The following is a 14826-nucleotide window of genomic DNA, read 5'->3' on the forward strand; positions in this document are numbered from 1 at the left end:
CAAGTAGCTTAACTCGCAACTGTTTTGATTGGACACCTCTTTGGTTCATTTTTTTCTTGTTCATACATTTTCCCTTTTCTTTTTACAGGACCAATATATTTTCTGCTATCAAGTGATCCTCTATGTCCTCAGATGCCTTCAAGCTGAGGAAAACATCTCAGGATAGTAGAAACCAGATAGCACCATCATGTAGAGGCTGGGGGACTGTTTCACGAAAGCAAAACAGAAATGGATGAGAGTTGACACAGGCAGAAATTGCCAAATTACACTACATGTTTTTTAAATGCCTTAAACTATTCAGTTACTTGAGAGTAAATCCTTTACAGAAGTCTATATTTTTATGTTTGCTTTTTGAGTTCTCTCTCTCTCTCTTTGGCTGCTACTCCTTTTTCAATGCATTTATGAGAACTGCTGATTGTATTTCTTATTGTCACATACAAGAGAACACTAATGGGTTTTTTTTTCTCCAGATTCTTGGATATTCTAAAATAATTATGAAAGTGATCAATGATTTCATATTTTATGTGGAACAAAATTTTACTTTGTGTATTGTAAGTCCTATTTTGATGCTGGAACATGCCTTGACAGAATACTATGTCAGTATTTGCTTTGTAAAGCTATTATACAGTAATTGCTCACTGCCTGAGGTAAATGATGAGATTTAAAGTGTACATATTCATCTCCTGAAAATTAAACTGATACATTTTAAATGGTATGTGGGGCAAAGTTTCTTTAAAAAAAAAAAAAATCAAATATTTTCTTTTATAATTTGAGTGCATACTTTATTGTTTTATCACCTTATTGTTATTATTTATCCCATTCTAATGTATAAGGACATTAACCTAATACAGCTGTTCCAAGCTTGCTGACTATTAAAACCACTGAAAGGTACAAGGAAGAGAAGCTACAACTTTTGCACCTGTATATGTTGATGACTTGCAAATTACACAACTACATATACATAACATAAGTTACTGCACATAAATGCAATAATGAAGCTCATAATGTTGAATCTGTGCTGAGGCTGTCATGGGAAGTGTTAACTTCTTATATTTCGATTTATAGTTTTGTGATGGTAATCTGAGTCCATATAAAGATTGAGAACATTTAAAGTTTTTTTGCCAAGCTATTGCATGTGGATGTATATTTTACAGGTGCTTGTTTTACCTGTAAGTAGTCGTTAAACATAACTGTCCTGAATGAATACACACCCCTGAGCTATCTGATGGAACAGTGTTATAATCTACACATACTGCTGCAGAAGTTGCTGCACAGATGGGTATCTTGCATTTTCACCACCATGCGATGCCAAAATTCATTATCATACCACTAAAATAATCCTGGAAATATTGCCATGTGTCAACGTATTTGCATGGTAGTTAATAACTTAATGGCTGTTCAGTTGCCCATTTAAACAAAACTTGGGCAGTGCCTGTTTGGAGCGAAATGCTCGGAGTAAATTTAAGCTGGGCTTTTATTGTGAAGGGTAGACACGGAAGAAGTGAAGCCAGCATTTGTTTTTTTTCCCTCAACCTTCCTTGTTGCTTTGTTTCATTCTTATTAATTAATATTCAACGCTGTTCAAACTCCAAATTCCAAACCCTAAATTCATAGGGTACCCAGGAAGCCAAGTGTGAAGTAGATTGGATGAACGTTTGTCAAGATATTTAAATGACGACACACACACACACACACACACGGTCCCCGCTTTTAGTGAGATAAAGCACATTTTGCTTAGTGTTGGATAGCCAGATAATGTGGTAAACACTTGTTTGAGAATAAACGGAGATTCGAAGTTGCAAAGCAAAGAAACCTACTTAACTTTTTCAGACCACTCTGTCCTGGTTTAACTAATTAGTGTGACTGAAATAATTCTATAAAATGAAGTTCCAAGTTGACATAAAAAACACATGGTGTGCCTTAAACATTTGCTAAACGTCTTCAGTTTTTGTGGACAGCTCCCCCCTTCTTGATAAAATGTTTTACACTTCTTTGTATTAACGTTGCTGTAACATACTCATTGTGTTTAAACGACACAGACTTGATTTGCAATTTAATTCTAACTGAACACAACTTTTAAAAAGGCAGTGACCGGTCTGAAAATGAGCACTATGCAGCAAGCACAATTCAGTGACACTTATAGTAATTTAGCTTTTAATATTCACATTGTAAGGTTGGTGTGACTGCCCATGTTTGATTTAAGGGAATGAAAAGGCGGATAAACAGCAAAACATGTTTTGAAGAGTGGGAGTAGTCACAAACTTTATGCTAAAAGAAACAGACACAGAGACAAAAATTTGAATTCCACAAATATTTTTTCTTTTTAAAAGCCACATGGAGGACTTTGCTCTTGTAATCCAGGGTGATCACTTACTCAAAATGTTCATTTTCTGTGTTCAATGTAAATAAAAACAATAAAAACTCTATTATCCATACATCATTACTATTCACATCATTCATCATGCCAAAGATGTAATCAAAAATATATTCATATAAACCATGGCAATGTAACCGTAATCGAAATAATCAAATTACACATTTTTTCAAATGTTATCAGAGCTGGTTATAGTTACATAGTTTTTGTAATCTTATTTTGTAATCCCAATTACATGTAATCCGTTACCCAACTCATACACACGTGTGTGTGTGTGTGTGTGTGTGTGTGTGTGTGTGTGTGTGTGTGTGTGTGTGTGTGTGTGTGTGTGTGTGTGTGTGTGTGCGCGTGCGTGTCAGAATGTTTGTGTAGTTGAGTGTATCAAGGAATTATAAAAGCTAGGCTGTCGATACTGTCTATGGTCGATACCATGGTCGATACCTTGTTATATACTGTCTGTGGTCGATACCGTTACAAAGCCATACTTTAACCGGAAGTTTACATATGACGTCACACCACGTTAAATGGGGGGCAGGAAGTGAATTTCTACAAACTGTAAGCTGACTGCAAGCACTATCGCAAACTCTCAAAAAATGCCTATGTTCTGCGTCGTTAACGGTTGCACAAATCGGTCAGACCAACAAACCCAGATGGGATATCATCGAGTACCTAAAGTTGTTGTCAATAAGGGGGAAGAATGCAAGAAATTGACCGAAACACGTCGGAAGAAATGGCTAGAGAACCTTCCTCCGTCGGCAGGAACGCTTCATTCTCGTGTGTGCAGTGACCACTTCGTCGGAGGTAACGTGGCATTTTTTTTTTATATGTAGCTAGCAAACAGTTTCTGTACTTTGTTACGTTAAAGTTATTGTTTTTTCTTTGCTTTGTCTTAGTTTTTTTTGTTATGTACCCCTGTAACTGAACAACGATATATAGCTAACACCAACGTATACAACGTTTTGCAGGATACAACCTTGCTACAATTAAGCGTTTCATGTTGGTATTGTTCTCTTTCCAGGCTGCCCTAGTGCTTTATACGACGTCGAGGCTGTAGACTGGGTTCCTACACTTAACCTCCATACTCAGAAAGGTAAGCCGTTGTCGGCATGGCGACTACCAGACGAGATGATTTTTTTTTTTATTGATGCTTAAAGACACAAATAAACAAAACATCATACACTGTCATGGTATGACAATACAGTTTTCCATACAAAAACAAGACACAACAAAGCAAATCACAGACAAAACAAAACAAAGGAAAACTGTTCAGGATTTCGATCATTTCTTTGGTTATTTTTAATTATATGAAGTGATTTAAGGAGCACATATATTTCTAACTTAAATACCTGGAAGGAAAAAATGTCTTTGAGTTGTGGACAAAACGAGACATTTGTGGACGTTATTTTGGGCTTTGGATAACACTGATGTTAACTGACTAACCCTTATCCAAAATGTTCTGACATTTTATAGGCAAAACAACTAATTGATTAATTGAGAAAATAATCAACAAATGACAATGAAGTTGACAATGAAAATAATTGTTAGTTGCAGCCCTAGATGCTATGAGAAGCCAACTAGACCGAAATTGGACGCATTTTTAAAATATCTCAACGGACAAAAATGTAAGCTTTTTAATACAACTGTTTACAATTTTTTGGCAAATTCCATATATGAAATGGACCAATAGATAAAAACAAACTATTATATTATTTTGTTTTTATTTAAGGTAAAATGGTTCTTGGAAAATCCCTTCACCCAATGTTTTCATTTATTTTCGATGTCAAAATTGCCTTTTGTCACTTCTTTAAACTTGCTTATTATGTTATTGTTGTTTTGCATTTGACTGTTGGAAAAACAAATCCTAACCGTCCCCTTATGATGACGAAGTTTCTGCTGTCAGGCGATTACGCTTGACGTTGCGTAACTGCGAGTTTGCTCTTGAATCATGGCTGAAGGGGGGAAACCTTCAAATGTTCCCTTTACCAACCCCCTGGTTGCTGTTTCCCCTTCAAAGGCTACCTTTACTAAATTTAGTGAGAATACATCTAAATGCAATATAAATTATGTAAAATGGTATTTAGAGGGTCTAAAACAAACAGCCTCATGAAACGCTTGCAAAAAATCCTAACCATACCAATCCCTACATACTACATATAATATTGTGTCCTGTAATTTAAAAAACTGTTATGCGGTCTGACCCCTAGTCTAGACCGCAGACGTCATAGAACTTGCGTGTAGACCGCATTCATGCCACATTGAAGCGGCTGTCTGGTCTGAGTAGTTTAAAGCGCAGAGTCTAGTGTTTAAGAGAGGCTGAAAAACCCCTTTTAAAAATGCTTTACACGTTAAGATAAAGAGTACACAATACATAATCCAGAAATAAAAATCAAAAGAACAAGGTCAGATAATAGGAATGGTAACTACAGCCTGATCAAATGACCTCTATATTTCCAAATTATTCTTATTACCCATTAATTCCCATAAATTCCGGTAATTCCCATGGAATTTTCCACCATGACTATTACCAGAATTTTGTATCCCTAAAGCATACACTAAGATATCCGTTTGTTTTCTATACCTAAATAATCTAATCCAACCACCCTTCAATAGTTTTGTCAACCTCTATTTATATACATGGGAAGGGTGGTGGCATCTGTTGTACCTACTTGTCTAGTGTTTACTCTCCTAGTATGTAACTCTGACTGGCCATACTTGTTGTGTTCGTCAGACAACTCTGTGGACTTCAGTTTGACTGTCGCAGACCATGCTGGCACCTCGAGTTCTGCACATCCCCCTGACCCCAAGGGCTCCTCAGTGCATACCGAGTGGGATGACCCTTTACTACACGAACATGATTATTGCAAGACGGCCGGCACAAAAGATGTAGAGGATGAGACAGTTCAGTGTGATGAGATTGGGTACGTCATTCTTCAAAAAGACCAGGATACTTTGGTCAACACTGGTATAAGCCTGAAAGTATTTAACATCCTTGTGTCAACGCTGAAAGTGCATGCTAGCACTGCTTTCCCAATGTCTGTGCGAGATCAAGTTCTCATGACACTTATGAAATTGAAGACCAACCGTGTGATAGGTGATCTGAGCAAACAGTTTTGTATATCGCAGAGCGTGGCTAGCAGTATAATCTCATATTGGATTGACAAACTGGAGGAAGTTTTGCGCCCTCTAGTTCCGTGGCTTCCAAAAGAGACTATTCAAGCAACCATGCCTGAGACATTTCAGAAGACATTTCCAAATACAACATGTATCATACGCTGCAGTGAGTGCCTTTTACAAAAAACCCAAACCCTCGATTCAAGGGGGGAATCGTACAGCCTTTATTATGACAGAGTGAAATACCTGGTTGCTGTTGCCCCTTGTGGCCTAATCATGTTCATCTCTGCAGCTTATGGATGCAGATGCAGTGACAGATCTATAACCTTGGACTCAGGAATATTAGACTACTTAATGCCTGGAGATGAGGTCATGGTAGATGAAGGCTCTGGCATTAAAGATTTACCGTTAGGGAAGGAGATTAAATTAATAATGCCCAGTTTCACAGCACCGGAGTGCCCTACACACACTACTGCAGATCTAAGATTTAATGTTGAAAGAGCTCTCAGACGTTTAAAACTTTACAAAATACTATCACGGGTTGTTTCGGATACCATGGCTCTTAAAATAAACAAGATTCTAAGAATATGTTCTGCTCTTGTCAATTTAAGGGAGGATGTCATCCGTGAGCCACACTAATTTAGCATGTAATTCATGAGTGGACTGTATTTACATGGCCAAGAACATTATACAGGACCACCAAAAGAAATGGTGCAGTGATAACATTAAAATCTATAATGGTTGAAAAAAATGATGGGAACAAAACTTTCAGGGAGTTGTGGATTTTATGTAAATGAGATATGATGAAAGCAGTGTAAATATATATTTTTTTATTTCTTGTTTTTATCTCTTGGAAATTATTTTTTCATTTGGATATTTTAAAAAAAAATGTGTCCATTTGTAAATTGGTGGCAAGCATATACAGTTGTCCTTAACTTCAATGTTTCATCCCACCAGTGCATTTTCTTATGTTGTATATTTCTTCTTTTATTATATGCACAATTGAAGAATTAAAGAGCTATGTGAACAGTCTTTGCATGTTTGTTCTGTTGTACAGAATTTTAATGCATTTTGGGCCATCACTTTATAAAAAAAAAAAGCCACCTTTCATGTTTACATTATATATTATATATTCCATTTGTTTAACTTGTTTTGTTTGGGACATTGCCTTGATAGGAGAATATGTAAACGCTAAGTTGCAACATTTAATGTCATCAGCTTTTTAAAGTATAACTAACATAACATGTTATGTGAATCTTTTTGACTTTTCATTTGCATTAACATGTAGCAAAAATGTTGCATATGTTTTTATTCTTAGAACAGAAATTAAACAACTGATCCTCAAATGCCTCATAATTATTTTTTATTTCACCTTTATTTTTACAGGCAAGTCATTAGTGTTTTTTCAATTGCTTAAGCACTATTTTGAAAACTGGGACCGGTTTTTCAAAACACTACACACAATTAGCAGAACACCTCAGACCCTTTGCAGAATGAAACACTCTTGCAAAAACTATACACTAATTTATAAAAAAAACATTTTGTTACCACATGAAACACACCTCTCATATGACTTAATTCTGGTTGAACCATACACACTGCTGTTGCTAACCTAAAACACCTTTTGCTATTCTACTTCTCAGTGATTAGAGTACTGTAAATGAAGTACACAGAGAAAGTGCAAATATACAATAAGTTCACCAAACACTACACAAGACCACTGCTGCAGACTGAGGAAAATAGAATTTATTTATCTCCATATAATTAATTGCACAGTTTCTCCCGCTACACTGTATGTTGTTCTGATCGTGAGGCATTATAGCACTTTCCAAGTAAGTAAGGTGTTCTTGATGACAAAGAGTGGTTCATTCTGCACCTGCAATGCAGCCATTTATAGTATGGTTGGCATTCCCTCACTTACTATTGACAGCACTTTTAGGCATCAATATAAGTATAACCATTTCGCCAGTAAAATCACTGTATTTGTAAGAGGCTAGCCTGCTTAGCGATTCACAACATAAGCCCTGACGTGGACCACGGAGGTTAATATGAAAGTAGAAAAATAGAAAAAGTAAGATAAGTGTAACATAAAGAAGTTTAACACACACACACACAACACAAGACCTGCCGCAAAGAAGTAAACAAGCCTTCTTCGATCAAAGCGGAAGTGACTAGACCAGGACCGGACGTGACGTTCGGACTTTTCACTGCAACTTAAATGGCAGCCTACACATCTGCCACGCTTGCCTTGTGAACTGCTGTTTTACACACTTTTCTCTCAAAATACTCGCAAACATCATCTTAAACCATGTCCGGGCGACAAAACAACAAACTGCCAAACAATTTGCCACAACTGCAGAATCTCATTAAAAGAGATCCACAGTCGTACGTAGATGAGGTAAGTGAAGTTAGCCAGGAGTGCTAAAGTTATTAGCTAGTAAAGCTGTTTGTGGATTTTCAGCAGGGCAGTCAATATACTGCAGTAATGAATCACTTGTGATTTCTGAACAGTTTCTGCAGCAGTACCGACACTACCAGTCCAATGTACAGATCTTCAAACTGCAGCCTGACAAGCCGAACAAGGAGCTGGCAGATCTTGTCATGTTTCTCGCTCAGGTAACGTACTGTGTGTGTTTACGCTTGTAACCACTAGTGAACCTATGTATTTCTGATCAGCAGTGGTGGAATAAGTTCTTTAGATCCTTTATTAAAGTATTAATAACATACTGTGAAAATACTCCACTGCAAGTAAAAGTCCTGCATTCAAAACCTCACTTAAATAAAAGTACGCATTGTACAGTAATGTTCCCTGTGAGTGTTTTACTATTATACATGATGTTTTTGGACTAATATTACTCCTGCAAATGCAATAACTTGTATTTTGCATTTTACTGCTGTAGATGTTTAAGGTTGTGCTAATTGTAACTCATCGTTATGCTGTTGGGTAGTTTAATCAACAGCAATGCATCATGTTCTATAAGATCAACATATGTTTGTAGCATCACTGTCCTGTGTGAAGCACCTATCTCTCAAAGTCAACTATTTATGAGCTCAGAAAAATAGCCCCGTTTTCAGCTTTGTGATGATGCATTTTCCAGATGATTCATTTACCTGAAGGAGTACGAGAAATTCCCTCAATAGGGAACACGTCAACCTTCAGTTCATCACGGACATTCAAAATAATTAAATCTGGAGATACGTGGTTTTCGCTGGACAGGAAGGAGATGAAAAATTGTCATCTGAAAAGTAACTAAAGCTGTCAGACAAATGTAGTGGAGTAAAAAGTACTATATTTCCCTCTGAGATGTAGTGGAGTAGAAGTATATAGTATCATAAAATGGAAATACTTAAGTAAGGTACAAGTACCTCAAATTTGTACTTAAGTACAGTACTTGAGTAAATGTACTTAGTGAGATTCCGGCAGTAATGTGAACTGTAGTACCTTCTATGTGTTGTATAGTTACAGTTCTTCTTGTCCTTCAGGTTTGCCACTGCTACATGCAGCACATGACCACCTTTCCACAAGAGCTGTCTGGGTTATTGATGAGTCACCACACAATGCTAGAGCCAGACCTAAGAATGGTAAGATGATATGTGACTATCCACATTAAGTAATTGATCATACTTGCAACATATGAGTTTGTCGACATTGTGTGTGTTCCTGTCTTTGTCAGACTTTCTGCAAGGCGCTGATTCTTTTGAGGAATAAAAATCTGATCGACCCTACCTGCCTCCTGGAGCTCTTCTTTGAGCTGCTGCGATGTCACGACAAACTTCTCAGAAAGGTTATAGCACAGCACAGCCCTCAAAATAGCTACAGCAGCTTTTTCCAATCTCAGAACCCATCGATCTGACGATGATATTGCCTCTGGGGGCGTTTCCGGTGTAGTCAGCAAATATCTGGGCCAAGACTTCCTCCTCCAAACTTTACAAAAGGAAACCCTATACCAAAATCTTGTCCTGTTGCTTGCAGATTCATTTCTATGTTTATTGTATGGCGTTGAATCTATAACTCTGACTAACGGACCAATGCTTTCTTGTGTTGTATGTGTTTCTGTATCATGTTTAGTTGTCAACTTTCTAATCTTGTGCTCATTTGTTGTTTCCCTCTTCCTCCTTTCAAAAGTAAACATTTGCTTCTCTCTCCACAGACTCTGTACACACACATTGTAACAGATATCAAAAACATCAATGCCAAGCACAAGAACAACAAGGTTAACACAGTAAGTACACATACATGTGTTACGTATGCCATGTTTGACTGTGTGTAATAATGTTTTTTTGTGTGTAAAAAACAGTGTTATAATGTTGTCTGTTTCAGACGTTACAGAACTTCATGTACACCATGCTGAGAGACAGTAATCCCTTAGCAGCAAAAATCTCGTTAGATGTAATGGTGGAGCTATACACAAGGAACATATGGTGGGTTTTATTTGTACCCTGGACATCATTTACAATACATTAATATTATTTTTCATTGCTTTAACCTGCATGTCTTTGTTTGTATCACAGGAATGATGCCAAAACAGTTAATGTCATTACAACAGCGTGCTTCTCCAAGGTGACAAAGGTATGTTGAAAGCAGTGCTTTTTTTATTCTATTGCATATGTGGCGATCCCGCGTGTCTTCATCTGCCTCTCTTCCTGTTTAGATCCTTGTTGCTGGTCTCAAATTCTTTCTGGGCAAAGATGAGGATGAGAAAAATGGAAGTGATTCAGACTCAGAGGCAAGTACTAAAAAAAACAAAGTAGTGAGAAAGGATACTTTTCTCAGTCTAGAAGGGAGCAATTTTTAAAGTCAAAGTTTAATGCATATGTAAGATATACAAATGGGTTTGTTAAGAATCAGCCTTATCTTTCAGGCGGAGGGACCAACAGTCCGAGACCTGAAGGTGAGATACTCCACTGGCAAGAAAACCTCCAAAAACAAGAAGAAGCTGGAAAAGGCGATGAATGTCCTCAAGGTACCACTCGTATAACTAGTACAGAGGCAAGATTCATGTTGTTACAATTGTGTTCAAATTAATTGACTTTATTCGTTTAACTCTTTTTCTAGAAACACAAGAAAAAGAAGAAGGTTGAAGTGTTCAATTTCTCTGCTATTCACCTAATTCATGATCCCCAAGGTAGGCTTACCTGTCTTCTCCACAACAATTGCAGTACAAAGAATTTGTTTTGGGTTATTTGTGCTTCAATTTACAGAACAGTAAACCATCAAATATCACTATCACTGTTTATTAAGATTTCGCCGAGAAACTCTTGAAGCAGTTGGAAGACTCTAAAGAGCGCTTCGAGGTGAAGATTATGATGATGGAGTTCATATCCAGACTGGTTGGAATCCATGAGGTAAGTGACGTGGCTCTCACCAGCAAGTTTGCACTCTAGTTTGTGTTCACAGCTTGTTCCTGCTGTTGTCTTGCTGTCATTACATTTCTACCGGATATTGTAGCATATTGAGCATTGATAATGATGTGCAGAATAAGCATTGCAAACATTCCTCAAGGGTATTATTAGTCAATAACAGCATCTAAACATGTATTGGACTCTGTATTGATTTAATATGACAATAAATGACATATGAATAAGATTTATTTTTTTTATAAATTTATTTTAGGCGTTTTCAACCATACAGAAATGAGCATACATACATACAAACTCGAAATATAGTCCCACATTGGTGCCATATGAATAAGATTTTATACTCCGTTCTTTTCCAGCTCTTCCTCTTCAATTTTTATCCCTTCGTCCAGAGGTTTTTACAGCCACATCAAAGAGGTAAAAGAACTCCAAAATAAGTAAATGAAGACTCTTGACATGTGTTGATGAGACGTAGTTGTATTTAAGCAAACTTTTGTCTCTCTAGAGGTGACAAAGGTTCTGCTGTGTGCTGCCCAGGCTTCACATCAACTCGTCCCACCAGAGGTACATTAAGATCTACAGGTGTAGCATGTTAGTTAACACGTGGATTTAACATAGGGATTCCAGTATAACACTTCTCATGCGCTCTTACTCGTGCAGATCATTGAACCCGTAATCATGACCATCGCCAACAACTTCGTGACGGACAGAAACTCTGGGGAGGTTATGACTGTGGGGTAAGAAGCAGCCTTTCTTCCAAAGTTTGTATGGACATGTCAAGGAAAAAATGTTTTTACAAATCCATACATCTATTTTGTAACTACCAAGTATTTTTTTACTTTTATATTATATCTGTGCCCCGTTTTGTACTTTGTACAGTATCAATGCCATCAAGGAATTGACAGCCCGCTGTCCACTCGCCATCAATGAAGACTTGCTGCAGGACCTGGCCCAGTACAAGACCCACAAGGACAAGAGTGAGTGACTGCCAGTCTGTTTTTTTTTTGCCTGTGTATTTTTTTTTTTTTATAACGGTTTACAAGAATGCACAAAGTGAAGGAGATGTGTGCATGTGTGTTCCCTCACAAAACATGATTTTGTTTGTATTTGTATTCAGATGTGATGATGTCTGCCAGAGGACTGATCCAGCTGTTCAGGAGTCTCAATCCACAGATGCTGAACAAGAGGGACAGGGTGAGCCAACTGTGAATTTTACTGTAAACACTTTAAAACACTGTAAAAACTACTGTAACCCTAACCCAAAAAACTGAAATGATGTCTTTGCATTCAACAACAGTGAGTATAGATTGTATACTAATGCATTACTATGTCTATAAAAATGTTATTAATTGTAAACTGTACCTTTTTTGTTCAGGGGAGACCCACAGAGGCGTCAACAGAGGCCAAGATCAAAGACTACGGCGAGCTCGAGGCTAAAGATTATATTCCTGGAGCTGAAGTCCTGGAGGTGGAGGAGGGGAACAAAGAGGGAGAGAAGGATGAAGGTGAGCAGCTATTTTGTTATTGAATCCGTAGGATTGGACTGCAGTGGCTGAACTGATATATAAAACAGAATCCAGGTGTGTGTGTGTGTGTGTGTGTGTGTGTGTGTGTGTGTGTGTGTGTGTGTGTGTGTGTGTGTGTGTGTGTGTGTTGTTGTGTGTGTGTGTGTGTGTGTGTGTGTGTGTGTGTGTGTGTAGATGATCAATATTAGGCTAATGTGAATATATTTTACAACAGATGGCTGGGAGAGCGCCAGTATTAGTGATGATGATAATGAAGATGGGGAGTGGGTGGACGTTCACCACTCATCTGACGAAGACACAGGAGAAGTGGTGAAGATAAAAGTGTATAGCTTATTCAAATGCTGATGGTTAGTTACTGTATGTATGTATTGTTTTAATATAAGAGTTATGTGTGTTTGTGTAAGGCGGAGAAGCTTCAGAATATGCCAGTCGAGGAAAGGAAAGCCAAAGCGGCGGCGGTCAGTGGCAGCAGGCTCCTCACTCAAGATGACTTTAAGAAGATCCGTCTGGTCCAGCTGGCCAAGGAGGTCAACGCTGCGCCAGGCAAGGGCCAGAAAAGGAAAAATGTGGAGCTCGACGATGAGGACGAGAGCAGGTTTGAAAGCTATTTAACCGTAGAACTTAAAGCATCATTTACAAAGATGAATCAGAATCAGAAAAGGATTTATGGCCAAGTAAGTGGCACGTACAAGGAATTTGCCTTGGTTGTTGGTGCATACATAAACATTAAAATGAAATAAACGAACAATAAATACAGAAACAAATAACACTATATTGTCCACTATAACAACTATTTAACATTAAGAAAAGAGGCTGTATGGATTAGTGCAGGATGTGCAAATGCTGAGCGATGTGCACAAGTTCAGGATACATAGAATGTGCAGAAAATAGGATGTAGGAACTTGTCTTCAGAATATGTTTTGTGATTTTCTTTTTTGGACAAAGATAGATGATCATTCTAAGGTTGTTTTTTTTCATGCTTTTTTTCTCCCTCTAAATCTTACAGAGGGGAGGTGCTGACCTTGAGGAATATTGAGAAACTGCATAAGAAACCAAAAGCAGACAAGGAAACGCGCCTGGCAACAGCAATGGTAAAACCTTTCTCTAAATGTTATGTGGTCTGAACTATTCTAAGAATTACTCATCCAGTAGAATCATGGCTGCAACACTGTTGACCCAAGAAAGTCAATTATGAGCAGTTTGTATATTGTGACACTACTATTGTGTAGGGCTGCAAATAACTATTCATCCATTGTATATTAGCCTGCTGATTATTTTCATTATTATATTGGTCTATAAAATGTCAGAAAAAGGTTAAAAAGAAAAAAAATATACATTTTACTATCATTAAACACTTAGAAAAACCAGCAAATATTCACATTTATGAAGCTGGAACAAGATAATTTATTTGCGTTTTTGATTCATTTTCTGTCGATCAACCAATATATTAATTGACTAACCCTTTAAGCTCTAATGATTTTCTTGTGATTCTCCAGGCGGGGCGGCCCGACCGGAAGGATTTTGTCAGGAAGCGGACCAAGCTGAACCCACACGCTGGCACCACCAACAAGGATAAGAGGAAGACGAAGAACTTCATGATGATGAGACACAGTCAGAATGTCAGAACCAAAGGCAAACGCTCATTCAGAGAGAAACAGGTAAGTCACAACTGTCAGTAATAGCTACTGCATTTGACTGTAGATACATTGATTTTATTAAATATGAAGTTGCATTTCAACTGAAAATATTTTCATTTTCTTATCCAGATTGCTCTGCGGGATGCACTCCTGAAAAGGAAGAAGCAGTACAAGTAGGATACATGGACATAATGTTATATTTTCCTCGTGCTGGCCATCTGATGAGCATCACAGAGAATGTCAAATAATATTGTACATCCCTAAGTAGCCTGTAAAAAATGGTCAGTTTATTGTATTATTGAATGAACTGCATACATTTACTCTGTTCTAAAATAAACAATCTTTGATAATTATTGTGTTAAGTATTCTGTATAGGTATAGGCAAGGGTGTAACTTTTGTTTAAGAAGTGGGTGGGACACAAAACAGGGGGTCTGGGGGTCCTCCGCCAGAAAAATGTTTTAGATTTGAATCCCATTTCCTGCATTTCTACATACATTTAGGAACTATGATGATACAAAATCCAGGAAATAAATAAAGTTGATCATAATGATAAATCCTGCCAGAAAGAATAGTACTAAACTATATATAAGAAAAAGATGTCTTACTTTCTTTATTGTTTAATATAGGGGCAATCGCCAAGACTTAAGAGAATCATTTTATAGAGTTAAAATTGTTCAAAATTTGAAAGTGGGGGGGCGGTGTCCCCAGTGGAAATTACACCCTAGGGTATACAGTAGAAATTGTTATGTTCAGGTCTGTTAATTCTACAGCTCTTACTCCCTCCATGATAAATGGCCTCCCATTAGTCAAAGTTTGAAT

At 37.4% G+C, this 14826-nt stretch overlaps 3 protein-coding genes across 4 annotated transcripts in view; all 3 read left to right on the top strand.

Annotated features, from left to right (window-relative positions):
• ptpn13 (protein tyrosine phosphatase non-receptor type 13) overlaps positions 1–2435 on the top strand; it is a 48217-nt gene extending 45782 nt beyond the window's left edge. For both annotated transcript variants that reach the window (XM_039779286.1, XM_039779285.1), the window contains one exon: positions 89–2435. In XM_039779286.1, the coding sequence (XP_039635220.1) occupies positions 89–166 (78 nt within the window). In that variant the 3' untranslated portion in view covers positions 167–2435. The remainder of the gene's footprint in view (positions 1–88) is intronic.
• Positions 2436–2718: 283 nt separating this feature from the next.
• Positions 2719–6831, top strand: LOC120545187. The gene is made up of 3 exons (XM_039779287.1): positions 2719–3175; positions 3393–3464; positions 5103–6831. Exons 1-3 carry the CDS (start codon positions 2968–2970, stop codon positions 6122–6124), a joined length of 1302 nt encoding a protein of 433 aa, XP_039635221.1. The 5' UTR covers positions 2719–2967; the 3' UTR covers positions 6125–6831.
• Positions 6832–7668: 837 nt separating this feature from the next.
• On the top strand, positions 7669–14356 carry sdad1 (SDA1 domain containing 1). Its single transcript, XM_039778849.1, has 22 exons — positions 7669–7883; positions 7997–8101; positions 8969–9067; positions 9160–9270; positions 9637–9708; positions 9807–9907; positions 9998–10055; positions 10138–10212; positions 10348–10449; positions 10542–10611; positions 10728–10831; positions 11203–11260; positions 11349–11407; positions 11504–11580; positions 11723–11820; positions 11961–12037; positions 12219–12348; positions 12584–12678; positions 12774–12964; positions 13376–13460; positions 13866–14027; positions 14136–14356. Exons 1-22 carry the CDS (start codon positions 7794–7796, stop codon positions 14181–14183), a joined length of 2067 nt encoding a protein of 688 aa, XP_039634783.1. The 5' UTR covers positions 7669–7793; the 3' UTR covers positions 14184–14356.
• The last annotated feature ends 470 nt before the right edge of the window (positions 14357–14826 follow it).

Source organism: Perca fluviatilis, chromosome 17 (assembly GCF_010015445.1).
Source record: "Perca fluviatilis chromosome 17, GENO_Pfluv_1.0, whole genome shotgun sequence".
Taxonomy (NCBI): domain Eukaryota; kingdom Metazoa; phylum Chordata; class Actinopteri; order Perciformes; family Percidae; genus Perca; species Perca fluviatilis.